This window comes from Gavia stellata, chromosome 1, assembly GCF_030936135.1.
Source record: "Gavia stellata isolate bGavSte3 chromosome 1, bGavSte3.hap2, whole genome shotgun sequence".
Taxonomy (NCBI): domain Eukaryota; kingdom Metazoa; phylum Chordata; class Aves; order Gaviiformes; family Gaviidae; genus Gavia; species Gavia stellata.
The window spans coordinates 71,669,487-71,692,104 of NC_082594.1; the positions used below are offsets into that span (position 1 = coordinate 71,669,487).

At 42.0% G+C, this 22,618-nt stretch overlaps 1 protein-coding gene across 1 annotated transcript; it reads right to left on the bottom strand.

Moving 5' to 3' along the window:
* Nucleotides 1-1,344: 1,344 nt before the first annotated feature.
* On the bottom strand, nt 1,345-7,573 carry NMS (neuromedin S). Its single transcript, XM_059836322.1, has 7 exons — nt 7,507-7,573; nt 7,298-7,353; nt 6,854-6,904; nt 5,695-5,754; nt 2,867-2,902; nt 2,386-2,427; nt 1,345-1,383 (listed from the first exon to the last, which is right to left on the bottom strand). Exons 1-7 carry the CDS (start codon nt 7,571-7,573, stop codon nt 1,345-1,347), a joined length of 351 nt encoding a protein of 116 aa, XP_059692305.1.
* Between the last annotated feature and the right edge of the window lie 15,045 nt (nt 7,574-22,618).

Genomic DNA, 22,618 nt, shown 5'->3' on the forward strand with positions numbered 1-22,618 from the left:
ATGCTGGGAAAATATAGTATCTAGTCAAAAGGGCAAGCCTATCATTCATAACCCTGTTAAAGAAATTGTTATAAACATAAAATGCACTGTTTGGTTTGAAAATTGTAGATATTCAAATGGTTGATTTCCTTTGAAAACAGTTGGAACCAGGCAATGCTACACTACAACCCAATTAAATCTAGTACCTGCTTCAATAAAAAAAAGGACAAGAAGAATTAATGATTGCAAGTTTATTACATGGAACAGCAAATTCCAGACAACTGAGTCACATAATAGACAACCAGTGCAACATGAAGTCTCTCTTCTTTGTAAAAACCAAGTCATCAAGCTGGTAAATTGACCTATGAACTTCATATTCCAGGGTACTCTGAAACAAATTAACACAATATCATATTTTATGTTGAGATGTTGATCTGAATATGACTTCATATTCAGTTATGTATGTCTGGTCCTTCCCAAAGTTAGAAATGAAATAGCTTCAAATTCCAGCACCAGAAGATCAAGATAGATGAGAGTTTGGAAGTTTGGATAAGTGCCCAGTTCTGTTATTTGTACTCAAACATGAACCTCACACAGTTGTTCTTCCACTGTGTCCTAACTCCACTGCCCTTCTTTTAGGGTATGGAGGCATGGTGTGCATCATGCAGCTGGGTTGGCTGTGGATAAACTCTACTGCTATGTATAAGGAGAGGGCATCATTATAGAGTAGTGGCTTCTACACTAGCCATTTAAGGAGATCTGTTTGATAGTATAGCAATTCTACTAACACCAGAGTACTTCAGAGTACTGTGAAGAAAGTTTACTCTGTTTTTGAAGTGTTTTGCTCAAAAGCTACAGGCACTCTCTCTCTGTTTGGCTTATCTTAGTGTTTGTCAGCTCATGCTTCCAGTTTTTCTAAACAGATCTGGGCAGCACTACCTGTCCCTACAGGTTTCATAGCTATGAAACATTTCCTGCACACATACGTAACTAACAGCACAAGAACAGCTGCACTGGCTCAAACCAGAGATCCATCTAGCTCCTTATCTTTCTGTAATCCGTGAGAAGCAATGGACACCCAGGGCAGTGCCTAAGACAAGAGCAAGGAAGTAACAATGCTGCTCTACAACACTCTCCCAAGTCTTTAGTTCCTTTCTTTCTGAAATGGTTTAATCCTGAATATACAGCAAAGGTATTCTTTGCAGTTTTTCTTTTCCTGCCTAGACACCTCCTAGTAACCAGGTGAAGCATCCACATGGGTATCTAGGTTTGTAGTAGGTTTGTAATACTTCTCAGTAACTCTTTCTGTCATGAGGATCATCATTATTGATAAAAACAGAACAAATTCTTATCCCTTTTGGATGCCTACTTACCACTGCCTTCAATAGTTCTTCCATTTCGAGGCTGAAAAATATAATAATTAGGTGGTTGTGCAGAAGTATTAGATGCCAGATTTATAAGCACACCAAAATACATCTCCCATCATGCAGACAGAGTACATAAGAAGGCTGCAATAAGATTTCCTTTAAAGCGACAACTTGTCAAATACCAGGGGATCCATGCAGGGTGGCTTTTGCCTTTGAATCTGAGAAATATTCATTCAGCCTCTGTCTAAACAGCTAAACAGTCTGGCTTTAGTGATTCTCATTAAGGGTCTTGGTCCCCATTCATTGGGGTACTATGTAGGTGCCTAAGAAAGAGCATATAAATACCAGCACTGAAAGTACCTGGCTGGAGACTCTTGAAGCGAGCTAAAATTGAAGCGAGCTAAAATGTAAGTGACAGCTGAATTGGGACTCTGGTTACCTGCTACAACCTATTTTATAACTTTTTTAAATGCATTGATGATATTCCTAAAAACTAGTTTGTTGTTAATCAGAGTGTGGCTAAACCAGCATATTCTGCATTAGACCATGCTACAGTTCAGCAAGCCAATGGGGGAAAAACATCAGAGAAATGATGATGTCCGTAATTTTGCTTCAGCTTTTCACCCTGTTATGCAGTGTGCCATCACTTACTGGCCAGCCCTTTCAGACTAAGTGGACATTTAGCTCATGCACATGTTTTATCTGGTAAATTTAGTACCAATGTGCCTTGGCAGTCTCAGACATACAAGCTACATACTACTTCTGTCTGTAGATGATTTGGCTCAAGACAAACATTTGCAGAGTCACCTCTTAAAATAAAAGTGTTTAATCCATTACTACCCCAGATCTCATTATCTTATTGTCTTTTAGTTGAACCAGAGCTTTTTAAGCAAATGGCTCCCTAAGCTTTCAAGCAAGGGATATTTGGCCTCTACTCAAAACAAGTGCAGCAAGAATTTGTGAAGAGCAATAGATGCTTGTCTATGGATATAACATTGTCTGTGATTCAGAGTCTTTAAAAAGTAAGAGATTCAGATACCCTGAAAAGGAAAAAAGGCCGTCCCAGAGTCCCATGACTATCCTGTAAAATAAAACACAAACAATAACAAAATACTTTAAACCCAGTTCCATAGATCTGTTGACAAGTTTTGGTGTCATTCCATCAGAATATCAATAATTCAGGGCCTTTACCAGCAGCATGCAAACAACAAGATGTTGATAGTCCCCAATGCCCATTCATCTGGAATGCTGATTAAAAATTAATACCTAAGGGGCATTGTCAAGAACTATCAATTCTGTCTAATGTAAATATACTAAATTACCATAATTAAAGATTCACGAGCTTTAGAAAATGTATAAAAGCTTTACACATGGTGGATTGCTTTGCAGAACCAGGGTCACACAGGTCACTTCCCAACTACTAAAAAAACAAGCTGACTTTATAAAAAGCAGCAAAAGAAACAGGGAAAGGGCTGTACTTCCCTGTTCATTGCTACTCACTTGTCTTCACATTTACATACCTTCTTTGTAAACTTTGCAGCAGCGATCTGTGATTCCTGCAAGTGGACAGTGTAAGTTAATCAAGATGCTGTCATTTCTTTGGTTTGTTACAGTAATCCCCCATCACTGATGAGGTTGCTCCGCTTGATGTGAGAAGGGAGAGAATATTACACATATCACAGACAGATACAAGAACAGCAGCAAATGGATCTTTTTAAAGACTGATTTTAAACCTTGCCTTAAGCAACGTTACCCCATTCATTACCATCATTCAACATGCTTCCCTTGCTGTACAGCAAAGCACAGCCATGCTCTGGGAGGGGAAGCAGAGCTCTACCTGGAGTGAATGCAGCAGCTCCATTCCTCAGGCTTGAATTGTACTGATAGCTCTTACCTTGTTAAAATGTGGCTGCTCTCCACCTTTCAAACTGCCTTTGGTTTTAACCTAGGCACGATTGCTGGTTTTAAGCCTTCCCCTGCACCCTTTATTCTTCAGGAAATTGCTCATCTTTCTACTCAGCCTTACATCAAGGGATAGAGACTTCCCCATGACTCCATGGGAGCAGACTGAGCTCAGAGTCTAACAAAGCCCTGAACCTGCAATCTGCTACATCTGTTTGGGAGCCCTCCTGCCAGCGGCACGGCTGCTGGGTGCATGATCCCATCTGGGCATAGCTCTGTGTGCCACAGCCACAGTTACATCAGTGAACAGGTTTAGTTACCTGGGGTGGGCTTGAAAAACCAGCACATAATGAGCAAGAGTGTGAAGACAGGGGAGGAGAACTCAGGAAAAGCATGTGGATGGGAAACTGGAGAGGAGGAATTTAAAAAGATAAAATATACAAGCAAGAAGGAGAGAATCAGGATCGAGAGTATGAGATGAGGACTTCCTCTTGTTAAATTGTTCTCTGTTCAAGCCTCAAGGCAATGATTTACACAGCAACTGACATCAACTTACAGGGCTATGAAATACTATGGAAGAAAAAAGTGCATGCTTGATCAAGGTGCTTTAAAGGATGCAAAGGAGGAGACTACAACAAAGAGATACTGTGAATGCTAGTTTTGTTCCAAGATGATTGTTACATACCAATCAGAGATAGACTGACTCATTACTTAGCCTGCAGTTTCAAATATCCTAGCTAATTTATAACAGATGAGAGTTTACTACATGGAAGAAACATGGTAAAAACTGAGCTTCTAAACAGGGTGTTGGCTTGACTTTAGGATGGAAATTTCAAACTCCCATGGAGGTGATTGCAATGTAGCTGCCTTTAGATATTTAGTTCTTTGATTCCTTTGAAAATGCCATCTGCAAGATTTACCCAAATATTAGACATTGAAACTAAATAGCCTGTTAGCTCTCCCGAAAGATTTTAAGTTCCCCAGATGGAGTTCAAGTCCCATTAATGCTAAAATTGCTATTGACTTCGCCTTTCATAGTGCTGAGGCATTACTCTTGAAACACCGTCTACCTTCTCTACATAATCTGTAACTCTGACTGAATTCATTTTTTTTAAATCAACACAAATATGGGATCATGCAGAAAGTTGAAGTCCAGCTGAAATCAGTAGGATTTCATAACTGTTTCATTGGGTGCACTACATATAGACTCGTGCTTGCGGTGTCTTCTCAAGATTCCTTATGGGCTGAGAAAGTACAACTTCCGTTATAAGAGATTTGACCAGCTGGGTAAAAATTTGTACTTTTTGCGTAGCTCTTTTTTCCATATCCCGTATTTATATTTGATCTACCACTTAATCAGACCACACCGAGAAATCATATTGCAGATATGTAGCTGATATTACTCTCATCTCTTGAAAGGATATTGTATGAGATCCAGCTCCCAAACTTGAGAATGCATAACAGGGTGAATTTTTTGCAAATTAGTAACTAAAATAGTAGTCAGGAATAGGGCTCCATTCAAAGTTAACTGATGATTCTGGATGTCCCCTCATCAGCTAAGCTGCAGAAGTATAGGGGTCAGTACTGAACTCAAAACATTTATTAGACATTTAGGACTGAAATTATAGAAATTTTTTATACAATCAACTTCTGTATTGTAGAGTTTTATGGCTGCTTTAAGAAAGCATGCTTGGAATTATAATAAACTAAAGACACTGGCAAGAAGAGATACTGAAATACATGTCAAAATACTTTGTTATTGTCTTGAAGGCTCTACTTGTGATTCGAAAAAACAGAGGGCTCAAAAACTCAACAAGTAAATTGACCTTTTTAACATACCCAGGGGCTGAGTGAGTTTTATGGGACAGGCTCTTAATAAACTGGTGATAATAAAAAAGTAATACAAAGCAGAACTGACATTGAGCTGGGTCCTAATATGACTGCACCAATGAGGAAGAGCTACTACACTCAGTAACTCTTCAGCTTAATCTTTTGGATCTGACTCAGAAATACAAAAACCCCAAGCTCAAGTAGAGTATTAAAATCAGTAAAGCAACTCACATGCCTCCATGTTCAGCATGAGCTTAAGTATGCTGCTAGTCCAAAGTTACATATATTTAGCATATTTTAACCTGACCCTCACTTTCGAATAATACAGGGTTAAATACTGACCCCAGCTGTAAGTGGATGTTTTGGTTCTTGAGCTCTGAATTGGTGAAAAACAGCAATTTGATACAGAATTTAATGGAGTTAAGAATTACATGCAAAGTACTAAGGAGAAGAAAAAACCTTTTATATACTCTTCTACATCTCCTAAGCCATGATGATATTAGATTATACATTACTGTTTGGAGAGAAATGTCAAGAAGTTGGTTTTGGAGGGGTTGCTTTTTAAGCTTAAGGAGGGAGGGAATGCTTTGAAGTAAAAGAAGCAATTACACCTTACCTCATTTGTATGCATGCTGTTGAATATGGAATAACAAAGATCCAAAACAGTGCTGGAGATCTGCAAAACCAAACACTACTTTAATACATCTACTGAGATGATGTGGTGTACATGGTTTGACAGAGAACGGGCTTGATTCTGATCCCAGCGCAACGTAAATTGAACACAGTTCCACTAAAAGCACTCAGAGCAGGGCAAGACTTACTGAAGCTATTATGAGCTGAAAAACTAGCATTTTGTATGAGGAGAATACACATAATACTACTAATGAATACAATATAGACTCGTGCTATAAAGAGACCTAAATCAGCCTCTTCCATATAAAATACATTTTCCTATGCTAAGTGTGGTTTAAAAATCCCACAAATAAGTGTGGGTTTTGGCTTATTTGATCTACACTCAATTTAATTTCAGTCAATCAGTACTATACTCTTTAACCATACACTGAAATGTACTGTCCCCTACTCACTGCCACAGGACAAGGGTTTGCTGATGCATGCAGTCATATTAGACGAGATGTAACTACAGCTCCAAAGGAAGTAAAATGTAAGACACCTGAACAACTGGCTCTGGGAACTATTTTCCACCAGTCTTGGTTTACAAAACTGAAAGATTTCCAAAAAAAACCACCAACACAAAACGCTGAAAATGTCTGGATAACTGCTGATCCTACAAAGACTTTCTCTCCCCTTTGCATATGACCCTTAGGCTCGGTATCCAATGCAGTGGGGCTGGTCTTTCAAAGTTACTTAGTAGTCTAAAGTGTTTGCAAGCTCTGGGCCCAAGATACCACAGCAGAAACAAGCTGTGAAACATTCCCCTCGCTCTGCTCTCCGCTGAGCACCATCCACCCGCCACCACAGAGCTGGGACCAGGCAGGACCCTGCCTACAGCTCCTACAGCACTCACCAGCGCTTTTTGCTTCAGTGCTAGCTAGCACTGTGATAGGAAGAAAAGCACCTTTTTTTCTTTCTCTAGGTCCAAGTTAGCTCTGCAGAGAGGAGAGTGCCTACACCAGCAAACTTGGTCCGCTCTCCAGAGCCCCTGCCTCTCTGGAGAAGGCTTTTCCACCTGCAGCCATTGATGGGGTTATATGGGGCAATTAGTATGTCTGAAAGAGAGTCCCAGCAGATCAAACAGATTACCAAAGTCAATTTACCTGGGGTTGATTAGACAGTTCCATCCACTGACTGAAACACAGCGCCAGTTGCTTTAAAAAGTAAAGATTAGACATTAACAGTGGGGCTGTCATACCTTGGGACCTGCATTTTAGCTCCAGGAGTCAGGACTGGCTGTTTTTTAGCCCACCTGGCTTTTGCTGAGCCAGGTATCCTATTCTGCACATCACACCCCTGCCCATACCTGTCCCATTTACCTCCACGGGCAGCAAAGGGGTTCAGCCTCCCTGCTCCCTTGACCACCCACCCCAGCGATTTCATAATGTATTTCCAGTCCGTTGCACATGTCCTACCGCGTTTCCCTGCCACGGGCGAGTCTCGTTTCCCACCTCCCTCGGCCAGCCCAGGCTGGACCGCCTCTGCCCTACGCCTCCGCCGCGCATCGCTTTCGGAGGGGCTGACAGGGAGGGCACGGACGGACATACCTGGCTGTCGGGCAGGTCCACGCCGTCCCTGTAGCGCGAGAAAGGCTGGGGGAACCCTGCGGGGACACGGGAGGGACAGGGCTGTGCGGAGATGCCGCGGGACCCCGCGAAGCCCAGCCCCGACAGCGCCCCTCGAGGGGAGGCGACCCTTCCCAAGGTTTGGGGGTTCGCTTGGGTCCCCCCCTCCCCGTGCTGGAGGCGGGACGTACCTGAGCCCCGCGGGAGGGTGCAGAGGCAGCAAGCGGCGAGCAGCCAGGGCAGGGCGGGCGGGGGCATGGCGGGGCAGCAGCGGGCGGACAGACGGACGAGCGGACGGGCCGCCTTTATGGGGCCGCGGCGAGCCCGGGCCGCCGCCGAGCCAATGGGCGCCGGGGCGGCCCCGCGCACCGCTCCCGCCGCGGCTGCCGCTGCGGGCACGGCGCTGCCGCGCACACCGCCCCCCGCCGCTTCCCTCCCTTTGGAAACCACCGTCAAAGAATGGTTTTCCAGAAGAGGTGACAGAAGGGGGGGAGGGAGGGAGGGAAGGAAAGAGGAGGCTGTGCAAGGAGAAGCGACGGAGCTGCTGGGATTTTCATTTTAAACAGAAAATTCGGGTTTGTAGTAGGGCTTACTGAGTCTCCGGAAAATATTTCTCCTCGTGGCAGCTTGGGAAAGAAAGTTTGCCTTCTAATTCGAAGGGATGTGAACTTTCATATCGAACAACTCCCGGCCCATCTTACATTTACCTTCATGTGAAATAAGGAAAGCCATCCACCTCTTACTTCTTTTCATAGTAGGCATGGTTGTAGACAAGACATAGGTCTGCTCATGACAGAAAGGTGATTCTCTATTCTTCCTGATTTAATCATTGGTTTTGACTTTGGAAAATGCTTCCTGGTTTTCTCTGTGCTAGTTCTAAGGACAATGCTTTCTAATCAGATCTGAGACAGAGAAAGGCAGAGTCCTCTCAACCTCTTTTTTATAGACTTCGGGCCTGCTGAAGCAAATACATATCCAGTTGTTCAACTTCTCACATATGTAGTAGAGATGTTTGGGAGGCAATGGCTCCATGTGGGATATAAGACATAAAAAGCTGCAGAAGGTATTATTGGCACAGCAGCCCACCTCATCTCATAACGACCCTCAATGGCTGCGCTGCGCACTAAAAGGATGACAGCAGGGCTGTCCCCAGTGGGAGCATCTGAGAGCAGTCAGAGAGGAGACGCACCTGCTTTCTGGCAGAGAAGAAAAGGGGAGCCAGACTTCGTGTGACCTCCTCAGCTCCACACCTCTGTGTCCTGAGTACGTAAAGAGGCGCAGGAGCAGCTGAGTGACCCCAGCACCATTAGTTCACCCTTTGTTCCTTCCCCTGGGAGAGGCAGCCGTCTTTGCCTCATCACAGCCCTTTGGGTGCAACGATCTGAGTGGGCAGCTGTCAGGAGAGGTCAGACGTTGCTATAGCAGGCACTCAGCTGTCGGCTTCTCACCCGTCTTGCCTGGGAATGGGAGTTTCAAGAGAGGATAGTATTCAAAGAGATTATTCCCCCAACTGTAGAATTTTTACCCTTTGTGGGAGCTAAACCAGACTGCAGTGAGTTTTGCAATGCTGGTTTCTAACAGCAAATCCTCCCAGGCTTTGAGTAACGAAGAGATGCAGGGTTCCAGGAAGCCCATACCCCTTTTCCACAGTGACCCTGCTTTCTCTCCAAGCCCATGCAATCCTGGAGTGAAGGGACTCTCTGTGTTTGTTAAATTTTCTCAGAAAAGGAGGATGGCATTTTATTTTTCAGGGCAGCAAGAAGCAGGTTCCTGCTTGGTGTAATATCATTTATGCCAGTGTGGTCACAGAAATGTGAAAACAGAGCCCCACTAATGTGAGCTGGGCCCATCAGATGTAGACAGGTAAAGATACTCTGAAGGATTACACAATTTCATAGTAACTACCTTTGTTCTGTCTTTTGACACTTTACTTTACCCAAACTGAAAATTATTGTTCATCAACATTGTTTCTGTTGCTATGCTTATGACAGATGTTGCACCCAAATCACTCCCATGCTACAGACACATGGCATCTTAGAGAGCCATTCTAGATTCAGCGTTTCTTACTATCTTTTTGAATACTAGCGTATTAGATACTACTACTTTTAAATACTAGTTCTTTGCTACATTTTAGAGTAGAATACTATTAAATGGCTACCAAGTTACTAGTGATTATTCACTGTAATGGGACGTGGTTGTCTGGCTTTCCCTGTCTGGTGAGGAAGGCACAGTCTGTTGCTTTCTTCCTCAGGTTACTCATTATCTGCCTAAAATCCCACTTCTCTCCCACACAGCCTCTTAAATAATAGCCCCTTTCAAACTATTTACCTATGGCTGAGTTTAGGAGTGTGAATTTTTTGCAATAGCACAGGGAAAGGGGTGTGTGATCATGCTGGGTGGGTAAAACCTACCCCTTTATGAAGTAAAATAGTGGATGCTGCCTGAACCTTTCCTTCCTCCTTCTCATGCCCAATGCAGGATCCGCTGCTTTATTGCACCCTTTCCCTGTGAGTACCCTAAATGTACCCTGTGCTTTCTTCCAGCAGATTTTGTGTACATATTGGTCCCGTCAAGCCTGTGGAGTTATTCATTTACTTCAAGTGAAGCTTACACTTAGACATGAGATAAAAATTAAGTCATACAAGTTCCATTAAAAAAAATCAGTACAACTTATTACCAAAATGAAAATAGTATTTTATCAGTCACTGTGCAGTATGAGGGAAGAATGGGGAAGAGTGATTAAAAGTAAAATTTCAAATAGCTGAATGTGTCATATTATGAACACATTCTCCTTCCTTAAATCAGAACTTTCTTCTGCTGCTGTACATTTCATTTCATAGGTGTTAGCTAAAGTGCAGCTCCACCAATGGATATGTCAGCACCAAGGCACATTAATCAGCCATGCTTTTACTGCACAAATGAAACTCCTGCTTTAAGGTCCTGTGTGCAGAGAGAGAAACAGGTTAAGAGTTTCAGCGCCCACAGTTATTCACAGAGGAGTTAAAAATGAAGCTTTGGTGGGGGTCAATGAGAAACGAGGATTTTTTAAGGTGAGTCAGGAGGCTTGGCATATATTTGGCTACAGCAAAATTATGGCACCCATAATTTTAGATTAAAACATGCTGTGATTGTTAAATGAAGAATAAGAAGAAAATTTGGCTTCAACAGGCACGAGTGAAGGGTTGGCTTCCTTTTTGTAAATCATCCCTGCAATGAAATCAGCGGGTAATCACAGACAGCGAGGACAGGGTCGGCAAAACGTCACCATCATGCAGTTCCTGAGCACGTCCCAACTGGCTGCTTCTGCTCCCGCATGCCTCTCACCCTCTGCAGCTCAGCAGTGCTTGGTATAAAGCCTTATCCCGCTCTGAGGGCTTTCTATACCTAATCCACGATCCATTTGGAAAGATGAGAAAAGCTGCAGAAGTTGGAAGGTATTTATTAGGCAAACCTGCCATAAAGCCTGCTCATCTCGTGTTAAATATGACAGCGCCTGTTTATGCTGAATACCAGGCCGGTTTACCATGTTTTCAGTTAACATGCACTTACCTTTCCAGCACAGACAAGCAGTCCAAATAGTGGGAGCTTGCCTTGTTTTTTGTTTCTACATGGGCAAGGCTCCACTCAGCACTCAGAGCTACGGGCTCAAACTTTGCTCTCACCAGCATGCACTGACCATTGAATTTCTGGTGTTAGAAAAGGCTGTAGAAAAAAAAATCACACTTTTGTAAAATAGACATCTAGTCTATTTTTTAGTATAGGTGTTTATTTGCTTGTTAGAATGTCAGATAAGTACAGAACAGTTAATTTTATTCTTTTGTTTGTGGTTGTATTGCTATACTTTACAGATAAAAAGCCATAGTCTTAAAGTTCAGTAGGCCAGGAGGTAACTATTTCAAGGGGCTCAGTAAAAGCATGCCTCATACAGCTGGAGTTCAAAGACAAGATGCTAACCAAGAGCGTCAAAATGGAGGACAGGTGCTAACAGGGCAGTCATGGAACTAAACCAGGAATCTGAATGTTTCCATTCTTTTGGATAGTTTCTTAGCTCATTTCTTGGATAAATGTGATTTTATGTCTGCTGCATTCAGCCAGAGAAGTGGAAATTCCTCTGAAATGAAGCAACTTACACCTCCCAGGTTGTACTGTATGGAAACAGTACTGTGGCAATGGGCTATATTGGGCTATACTGGGCTGAAAGTTCATTACAATTAGTACGCTTTGAGGCATTTCAAAAGATCTTCAGTCTGGAACTTTCACTTGGCTTAATTTTATTTGATGCTTCCACAGTCAGACAGGGAAGTAGTATGCTGTTCTGCTTAGGCAACCGATGGGGTAACTTAATCAGTTTCTGTGGTTGAGCTTTCATCAAAGATTTATCCAGAACAATTTGTTCCTGACTCCTTAGCTTGCACCTTACCAGAAATTTCCAGGTGGTTTTCCAGTCAAATAGTGGAGTGTCTGACATATACTTAGCATCGACAGCTGAACAGATCTGATTTTAATAGCTGAATTATAATGCCGACACTCATTCATCCATGCCTCCCAGATCTGAATGATTTAATTTGTAGCTTTAATTTTCTTTGACTGTAGTTTTATGCAAATCATAATTTTGTGGTTATAGAGGGATTACCACATTCTGTGGTAATGGATACCTTGCACTGATTACTAGAGTAAAGGATATAGGCTAATATATATACCATACATCTCAGATTTCTGGCAAATACCCAAATCCTAAGTCCCCATTAGCATATGTGAAGAGAATACGTAAGAATATGTTAAAATAAATGTTTGTCTCACCAAGAGCTGGCTACAGGGAGAACTGATCCCAGACCATTTTTACTACCCAACCAAGTTTCCCCAAACACCACTCACTCTAAACCCACCAGCCAGAGAGAAGAAACCACCAGACGACATTAATCCATTTCAATATCATATGACCCACCAACCCTCTGTTAGTGATACTGCTCATCATCTGCCTGAGTTTAAGACCATGCACAGAAATAATCCATCTAGGAAGCTGTGTGTGTAAATAACTGGGAGCTCAGGCCTGTGGACACTCCAAGTTGTGCATTTATCACTGAGTGAGGAGCAAGGAGTTTAACCCAAAGCTTTGCTTCCCTTAGCCATATTTAGCAGCACTTACTCCTGTCAGAGATCTGAGTTGAGTGCCATTCAAAATGAGTAAGTACTCAAACACTGTCACTTACAATTATTGCGGAAGATATCTGTATTTTTATTGTTAAGTAATTTGACTCATTTAATATGAAAGCAATTAATTTTCTCACTCTATTTCGGGTCGAATGTACTTATACAGAGTTTTACTTGCACTGAAAATGAACTGATTGCTTCCCTGACATGTCACATTTCATTTGTATGAACTCTTGTATGTCTTCTGACTCCTGACAGTTATAAGACTTGAGCTAACTTTCATTCTCCCCTTTGGCTGAAGTGGTTATGCCTGGACACTCATTGGCCTGAGTATTTTCCTATCTGATTAGATTACACTACTCTGCAAATGCTTTACTGTAGCAAAAAGCAAAATCTTTTCAGCTTTTAAAGCATTTTATTGGCCTGAAAATACTGGAACTGTAAGTTTCATGGAAATGGCCACTCCTGAGCCTAGCGATCAGAACAGACTAGCAAACAACAATAAACTAATAGCCGTTAATACTAAGTCTGTTTATACTATTTGGATTAGGGTCCAAAATAGCCTGACTCCATGCCTCCAAGAACTCCAGACCACTGGAACAAGCCCTTCTGCTCACTTTGGTCTCTGTTCTAGGGACTGCGTGTTGCTGAGCCACTGCTGAGCCCCACAGGGACCAAAGTTTCCAGTCAAAGATCCAGAGCCAGTGTTAGACAGAAAAGTCTAGAAAAAGAGTTCCCCTAATATGATGCAGCAGCCAGACAAGTGAGGGAGAATGATAGAGTGGTGGTGGGAATACAGACATTTTGTAGCTCCTACTCCTCATCTGCATTTACTTTCTCTTCTTTACAAGTATTTTTTGCCAGCAAAATGTTGTGAGTGGGATTGCTCTTACGGACCACCCTTGGCAAAATGGCCTCATAAGACAGGAATGTGAGCGTCAACAGCATGCGTGAGCAGAGCACCAGAAACCGTCTGAGAGGACGGTTGCCCAAACTGGTCCTGCGAAAGAGGAAGATGACCATCAGCAGGATTTACTAGTAACTAGGGAACTGGAGTCTTTTGAAACAAAGAAGGAGGGAGCTTGAAAAGAACTACAAAAGACGCACCAAAACTTGTAGCAGAGTGTAGTGCCCTGGGGATGGGAACAGAGCAGGATTTGGCAGCGCCAGGGCTGGCCCCACAGCACCATGGCCCCTGCCCAGCACGGAGAGTGCAGCATCCACGCAGGATGGGGGACACAGACGGCACCCAGAGGGGGTGACCCGGTGGGTGCAGTGCAGAGGGACCCTGCGCCTGTGGCCCCACGGGGCTTCCTTGGTGGCATGGGTATTCAGGGGTTGTCGGGAGCAGTGGGGGGTCACACACAGCCAGACCAGACACATCCCCAAAGGAGAGGTGGGCAAGGAGGGGAGCCCCACATCCAGGGGAGGGGGACGGGCACTTGTCACTCCCTGTGTGGGATTGAACTTTTGGGAATTAGTTACAGAATGGTGTTCAAAAATTTGTAGGAGTTCAGTAAGAGTTTGTGAGTGTCTAGTGTTGTGGTTTATCTGTTGATATTGATCTTGAATATATTATTCACCAATTGCTGATTAATTATGTGCTGTTAATAAACCTCTTCAATCTCAATTTGGTTTAAACTATGAGCAGTTCCCTGTGATAGTTATGCACCTGAATGTCCCTCAATGCTAGCAACATTGTGCATGAAATGCAATAAAGTGAGCTTTCTTTTACCTGTTATAGTAACACACCTTGAGAATGCATCTTGTCTGTCTGAAATGGCAACTGCTGCACTTCCTGTTGGCTCTGAAGGCTCTGAAATAAAGAAGGAATTATTCCAAAGCCAAAAAAGAAGGGGAAAAATTTCAGAGAGAATAAGCATGACTCGAGGGAAATCATGACAAAGAATGGAGCAGGTAGTTAGGTCTCTCAGAGCAACTATCCACAGAGAAAACCAAGTTCTGACTCGGCAGAGGAGCACTCTATCCCTCATATTCTGTCAAACACAGTACTTGCCTGTCTCAGCCCTATGACCAGAAACAAGCAGGGGCTGGAGCCTCTCTAGCATTCTTGTCTGCATGTAACTGGAGAAGACAGACTTTCCTCCACAGTATAATTTGCTGTAAGACACCACACTTAAAAACAAGCAGAGTACTTAGGGGTTTTGCCTGGAAAGACTTAACTGCTAAAGAAGGAGGAAAAGGCAAAACTCAAAAAGAAAGCAAGCAGCCACACCAATGGTAATGTCAGCCACCTTCTCCTAAGTACATGTCACTGGGGAGAGGTTTTAGCAGAGGTGACACATTGGGACTGCATCTCATCGCTTGTTAATATAAAAAGATACGGTGCAATAACTGGTGAATCCTGTTTGGTTCATCACTGCTAACCTCAGAGATTTGAGATGGCCAGAGGTATGTGACTCTTATGAAGTCATATGAAACTGGAGATAATGTTGTGCTTATTTAGTTGGATGAATAGTCCTGAGGCAGGAGAATTAATTATATGCGATTTACATTTTCTTTTTCTTTCTGTTGACATAGTTATCATATTCCTGGACAGCAATACAGCATCTAAAGAAGACAGCGTTTAATGGAAGAATGAGGAGGCCTGTAAAATTAAAAACCAATTAATCTATGATGAAATGCAGTAAGATATATGAGTACAACATTAAAGAAGCCAAAAAAGACTATATCAAAGCTTCATGATGCATAATAAAATTTCAAAAACAAATTCTAGAGAGTGCATTGGATACATTTCCAAAACCCAAGCCATCAATTGAAAAATATTTTCAAATGTCCTCTGCTCTACCTGGGAAATATATTTGTGAATACAATTTCTGCTGGTTTTACATTTTAAAAATATTACACATTCACTTTAGAGTGTAACCTGATAGGTTCTAGCCATTTGATGAGTTTTTGGCACATAACAATGATGCTGCTACAGTCCATCATCTTCCCTGCAACTCTGAAAGGCAGTGCTGAAGTAACTTCAGTATCAAAGTACCACTAACAAGCATTTTTTAAAGTAGCTTTATTTTCACCATGGAATAAATCATGTGCTTCACTTATCCAGTTGTGAAATCCTAGTGAAAAAGAGGAATTTTCCCTGGGGAAAGAGTGAGTTGGATAAGGTGAAACCTGTGTGCGGTGGCTTAATGTTAACCTCGTACTTACTACAGTGTGACAATAAAACAAAGAAAGAAGCAATCAAGCAGAGCTCCCCACCTTCTGTTCAGAGAAAACATAGCCAAAGTCAATTTTCCCTTTTCTAACTCCAGCAACATAATTGAGAAAACAGCAGAAATTGATTTGACCCAATAACTTCTGTAACAGGAAGGCATTTAGACAACAGCAGTGCTAGGCACAATCTACCACCATGAGTTATCAAAGAGAATGAAGCCCAGTGCATTGCTGTTGTTATTGTTCCTGGAGAACAAAATAATCTGCTCTCTTTGCATTGCCTGGATCAACAAGTCACTGCTTAGTGACATAGTTTCCTTAATGAAATGACTGCTTAAGGAAGCTGCATGTAAATTAGGAAATAAGGATGTCACAACAAAGTACATGCTAACTACTTTGGTGCTTTTTTCAAACTGGGGAAAGCCTACTAGTTAAATGATGTCAAAAATAAAAGGACAGAATGTCTAGAAGAAATTGTAAGTGGGTGGATGGATGGCAGCCTCCTTCTTTTCTGGGGATACAACTTAAAATAAAGACAGTGTTGCTGGGGAAACGTGCCTAAATGGTGTGATGCTTCCAAATGCAGGGCTGGGGTGTCCCTTATGCTAAAAAAAGAAATAATTGCGATTCTGTAAGATTCTTGTGAGCAGGGCCAGAAGATGAACAGAGGACTTAGTGCCCTGCAGCAAGAGCTGACAGCCTAAGGAAGGGAAAGGTTTGGCTCCGAATGGTCAAAAAAGATTGTATTCAGTAAGAATTTATGATGTTAGATTGCAAGAGGAGGAATGCTTAATACAGCTCATCTGGGCTATCCACAATATTTATAAAGGAACTGAGAAGAGAGTCGTGTCAGTAGGATCTGTGCTCTGAGATGGCATACTGGACCACTAAAAAAATCTGCTTTTTGTGGTAATACTTAGTTCACATTTGAAAACCACATCTTTGCTTGGCTTGGTCATTTTTTAATTCATGTCATCATTTTGAGCTCAGTTGTAAATTTTGCAATTTAGAGCAACATCAGCTGAAAAAACATTTCCTGATACTTTTTTGAACCCTACAGTGATGGATATAAAGCATAGTCTAAATACATTAAACCACAATGACTTTTTTCTTTGTTTGAAGTATAAAACTGGCACCTTCAGTATTTCTATTTATCAAATACCAAGTGCAATAGCAACAGTGACTTCTTCATTTAACTATGTGCTTTGTAACTGAGTACCTTATAATACTTGTGAGAGATTCTCTGTGAACACAGATTTCATCTCATTAACCTTCTTTCATTTAAGTTGAATACATACATAGCAAGAAGATGTAAAATCATTCTCCTCCTTTTTAGATGAAGAAATTCCTGGGGATAAGTCATGAGGCTTCTCATGGTTGATCTATCACGGCTGGTCCTGACATAAGATTTGATGAATGGTTGGTGGTCACGCAGTTCCAAAACATCAACTGCTCTTAGGGTGAGTTGAATAAATGGAGAAGTTGGTCGATGACCATCAGTTATACTTGGGGAGATGTCAAAGCTTTATATTAAATGTTGAAATCATCTTATACTCTCAAGCCTTTTCCTTGTAGTGAGGCTGAAAGCTATGTCATAAAACTTTCTATATTTATCCATCTCCTCATATTTTCAGGGCTCTTCTTAGTGGTGTTTGCCATAACTGGTTAAAATACACTCATTTTAAAAATGGGACCTTTCAAAGAGACAATCTCCCATGTGTTCTCATCTTAGTGAGAGCAAGATTTTATTGTTGCAGCCCAAGACTGGCTGTGCACTAATATCTTGGGAAACATTAAGCTGAAGGAAATAAAAATTTGCTACAAAAAATCAAGGTAAAGCTAGAAGATCTTGTGGGCCTGATGTCTCTGTTTCTCAAGGCCAAGAAACTTCAACGTAAGCTTCAGTGGCTGGAGAATTCTGTTGACTTGTGTGTTGCAACTCCAAAGGTCACATTCTTCAAAACAATTCAACTTCTCCCTCTTAGATCTCCTTCCTATCCTTATTTCTGTCTACATGTTGTTTGGGGAGGTTCCTTGTCCCATTCTTTCCTTTCAATATTTTGGCATGTGAACATGCACAGTCAGTTCAAGTGTGCATGGTAACATCATTAACAGCTCACATTTGTGAAGGCAGCAAAATAAACCCCTGAAAACACAAGAAAATTCCGCCTTGTGTTTCTCTTTTTGTTTTTAAATAAAGAATCAAGGAAACTATGGACAAGGCTCCAGATTCTGTAAAACAAATAGGCTCTTAATTTCCATTTAAAACAGTTAGACATAAATAGCTCCAGAATTACTCTTGGTTGAGGACCATGCACCTGGAGGACCACACACCAAGGTAAGGCACAGAGGTTGCACTGTGCAGAAGGACATGGGCCCTGGGGAGTGACTCCCCATGGCCGGTGCACAGACTGCCTTTGCGCTGCCTTGGCCAGGAGGACACGCCAAGAAGAGCTGTGACGTAAAGTCCCAACTCTCACAGACTTGCCTTCCTGAGTTCAGATTGTAGAGCGATGCCTGTTGTTTTAGGATAACCCTTTTAGACTTACATCCCCTAGAATTTCTGGCATGAACATTTTTTTCTTGCCTTCGCAAGAGTGGTGCTGTTCCTAGTTAATTATTGGGCTACTGGGATATGGGAAACAAATGTTCAAATTCCTCCTGATAGATGCTACATCTGCCACCTCCCAAGAGCCAGCCCCAAGCAGCAAGTTATAAATTATTTGAAGCACTCAATGTCCCTGTGAAAGCTGTTCCACTTAAAGTAAAACACACTGATCCTACAGGCATTCATTAGCAAATGGGACCCAGGTTCTGTGCCTCCCTCCACCTCTCTTTTTCTCTGCTCAGACTCCTGTGACCCAAGTCACCCCTCAATCCTCCTTCAAGTGTTTCTACTTGCCCCCAAATGGGTCAGTTTTCTAACGGGGTGATAATCAAGCAGAAGACAACAGCTCTCCAGACCCTTGCTACAGCAGCACTGTTGGTATCAGATCAGTTAGGAATTGTGTCTTCTGCTTAGCACGCTGTCCTTATGTGTTTCTTTAACATTTGAGAGTGTGATCTCAAACACTGGCAAGGTAAAGTATTGGCTCAGAGTAGCACAGCTGCCTCCACCCAGTACTCCCTTTTGAGAAACAACAACAACAAGATCTTAAAAACCTGCCTTTATCTGTGCCCAGAGCAGGTCTGGTGCTGTGTCTGCACATTGCCAATCTTGCAATTCTTGACAAGGCACGGCAAGGGCACATGCAGCTTGCCCTTGTTGGAGACTAAGTCACAGATGCAATGATGAGTGCCATACCTGCAGTGTCACAGCAACTTTGTCACCTGGAAATAGCCTGGAACTAATTTGTCCCTTGGTGGATGCAGCAGCTGAATTTAAGACTCAGCTGCTTGCCAGTTTGACACTGCCAGCCGCAGAGAGAAATGAAAGTTGGTAAATCCAGCTGTCCGATTCAGGCCATGGGGAAAGGGGAGGGTTAAAAGAGGGTAGCAGGGTACTTTGAAGTAAAGTAACTTGTTTTGAATACTAATTGATTCAATCAATTGTCTTAATTTCTCTGCTTTGGAAAATACCCATAACTGGGTCTTAACACTCAATTGTTATTTCTGATCTTTGTTTAAAGAATTTACTTATCTTGCTACATTGACATGATAATTTTCTTGTCGGCTGCACTCATTTTATGACCTATATAATTAATTTTGAATTATTGGGTTCAATTTTAATTGTCATTGATTTGATAATTAAATGTAGTTCTTAGCTACTCTAGCCCAGTCCTGGCAATACATTCAGCTCATTGCTGTGAAGAAACCCCACAAAGCTGTTCTACCTTTCATACTATCAGCTCAGACTAAGTGTCTTGAGAATTTAAAGTAAACTATATGGTTCAGCTAATGACCTACTTACCTCAATCTAAACTTTTTGTTTCCTACTCAGAAGGCAATCAAATGGTGTAATGATATACAAAGATTTAACAATTTCCAAGGCACTTACTTATTATGAGATAAAACTTGCTTCTACCCTGAAATAAAAAGTGGACTTAATCTTCAAACGAAAACAAGTCTCATTTGCTGCTTATGGATCTGATCTTGCCCCTACTCCAGCTAGTCTGATTTTGCTGCGGGTATCAGCCCTAAGTGTCCCCCCCAACCCCTGCACACACCTCAGTCTTTCCTATACACCAGCTATTTTAGACATGCACCTTATAGGTCACTCCTTCCTCAAGTTGTTTTATATAAAAAATAATCCAGGAATTAATACTTTACTGTGTTATGTTACATATAAAACTTAATAGGAATTAATATTTACAGCATACTGGTAAATCCTGCATCTATATGAGGCTGTACAGCCCTGTTGGTATTGCGGCATGCCTGATTTTTGTCATTGCTGCAATGTCTCTTAATGACTGTAGAGGCCACAAGGTATTCTGTATGTTCTATCTTGTATCAGCCAGATCCACATTTAAACTAGCTTGCTCAAGTTCCAGAAAGAGACAAAATCTGGCGATGAAGATAATACCCTAACAAATGTATTATATGCCAGAGGTGCCATGTCTGACCAGTTGCAAAGCAAGGTACTTGTACAGAAGACATCTCCTTTGGTGATCACTCATGACTCAGAAATACAGCCAGGAAGCAGATCAGTGATTTCACTAATAATGGCACTGCACTAGGAAAAGCATGTGCTCCTGCTGACTTAAATAAGATTTATTCTTCCTGAGTACTTGATGCTGAACAGGTGACTTGTCTTAAGGTCAGCTCTTATGGAGGCAAAGCACAACTAAAAAGGCTACCAAGACTAATCCTAGTAATTGGCATTGGATTAAAACCTGAAATAACAGCAAAGCGCAAAAAATAAACATAGCCTAAGTCTAACAATATGGGCAAGCCTATGCTTCTGCTGAATAGTATGAGCTTGGAAGGTCAAAGAAAACGAGGATGCCTTCAGTGTGATTAGGCTGGATGTGTTCAAATGCAAACTGCAGAATGGATGATTACTTATCTTGTCCAAGACAGGGGCTCATTTAAATGTTCCAGTATGCTTAAATGCTATTTAGAATTAACTCATACCGAGCGCAGTCAAGACAGCCTGCCATTGACAGATAACAATTTCTTAAAATGCTTGAATGTGCTCTTGCAGCTCAGGTGTTCAGTGCCACACCTGGCCCTCCTGACTGGCCAAGATGCAAATGTTCATCTTTTGCAAGTAAGACTCTTCTGGGAGAAACGTCAAACCTGGAATAAAGATGTACAAGAGTTATTAGGACATAAAACCCTTTTTTAATGGCATAAACATTGAATGTGTTATTAAGATGAAATTTTCCAGTTTAGGCCCACGTCCTTAGAGAAAAATGGGTACATCACTTCCATTGGTTTCAGCAGCGTACCTCTGAGGATGCTGCAGTCACTCTAGAACGTCCCAGAGACAGCAGGGTGACTTTTTACCAGCACAACTGTCCTTTACATTGCTCTGGCAGTGTAAAAATTCTCAAGTATTAAAAAGAACCCAGAGTCAAACATTGATTTTGCTGCCTATCTACAAGCATTAAACCCCACTACAGTTTATCATTATTAGTAGCAAGAATCCTGTTGGCCTAAACTAGCAACTGTATAATCCAACTGTACAGTTGCCTATGCAACACATTCTTCAACTTCATCAGACACTTTCAGGCCCAATTACTGACAACAAAGCTTATTAACTGTGCTTAGTTTGGAAAATTGGTTCCTTTTATACTGGATTAATTATTATACATGTCAGTAACAACATACTTGAAAGGTTAAAATACTTGGGCTGAGCCTGATAATCTGGCAGGAATTTGTTCCACAGCTGGAGACTGCTTATTAATAAATCTGTGGATGGCTGCAATTGTAGTCATCACTCTGAAGCTGAAGAAAGAAGCAACTTCCTAACCTGTGCAAGACTCAAACTGGTGACAGCCACAGACGTCCAATGTGCTTTGCCAACAGGGTAACTATCACTATCACCATTTCTACTTCACAGGCAGAGGAAGGGAGGCACAAGGATGCGGTGTCCCGGGGTGCTGGTACAAACAAACATAGAGTCAGGCAGAGAACTTGGGTTTCTGATTACTGGTTTTTGGCCACTGGTTCACAGTGAGATTTACTTTTCTGCTGCTTCACTGGTGTCTAACAGCCGTCAGTGTAGCACTGAAGGCATTGTTGTTAATGCATTTACATTAGCCTGTTCTGCTCCATAGGCTGGCCACAGTGTCTGTACCAATGACAGCATCCTTGGGCTTCCTTGGTCAGGCTCCAGCATAACGCACCATGGTAGTTAAGTCTGGAAAGGCATGGATCAGAGGGACTAAATCCTCCTCTAACAGGGAGGAGTGCTGCCTCTTGGTCATTCAATGAGGCATCTAACATTGCACATGGAGTCCTACTACCTGCAACTCAGGATTGGAAATGATGCAAGTTAAATGTGTGTGTGTGTCACTGAGTCTCAGACAGTCTCCGTACAGTGATGCAGACTATAAAATGAGAGGTTGGGAAGTACGTGACGTGAGTACTTAAGTTAACATTGCCTGTTCTAACCTGTATTTCTTCTCCCTTGTTCTAGAAGAGGCAGTAGTTTAAACTTGCTTGTATCAGTTCTGATTTGGATTCTAATAAATTTACAATATATTTTTTAGCTGTGAAAGCATTTTAAACTCTACTTCCATTGGATTATTTTCATTAATTGGTAACCGGACACACAGAAACAGAAACTTCCACTACAATTCTGTCTCTTCTGAATTTGTCCTGTCTCGAACTGTTAGCCCTGATCCTGCAGCAAGCTTCCCTGTGCTCCTCACAGACTTTATTAGGGTTCAAGTCTTCTGTGGCAAATCAACTTCAAGAGACTGGATGTTACGTAGGTATTTACTTTATTCATACAATCCCATTAAGTGGCAATTTTGTCTTAGGTTCTCCACACAAGACCTCATAGGAAAACTAGGGTGAAGTGCT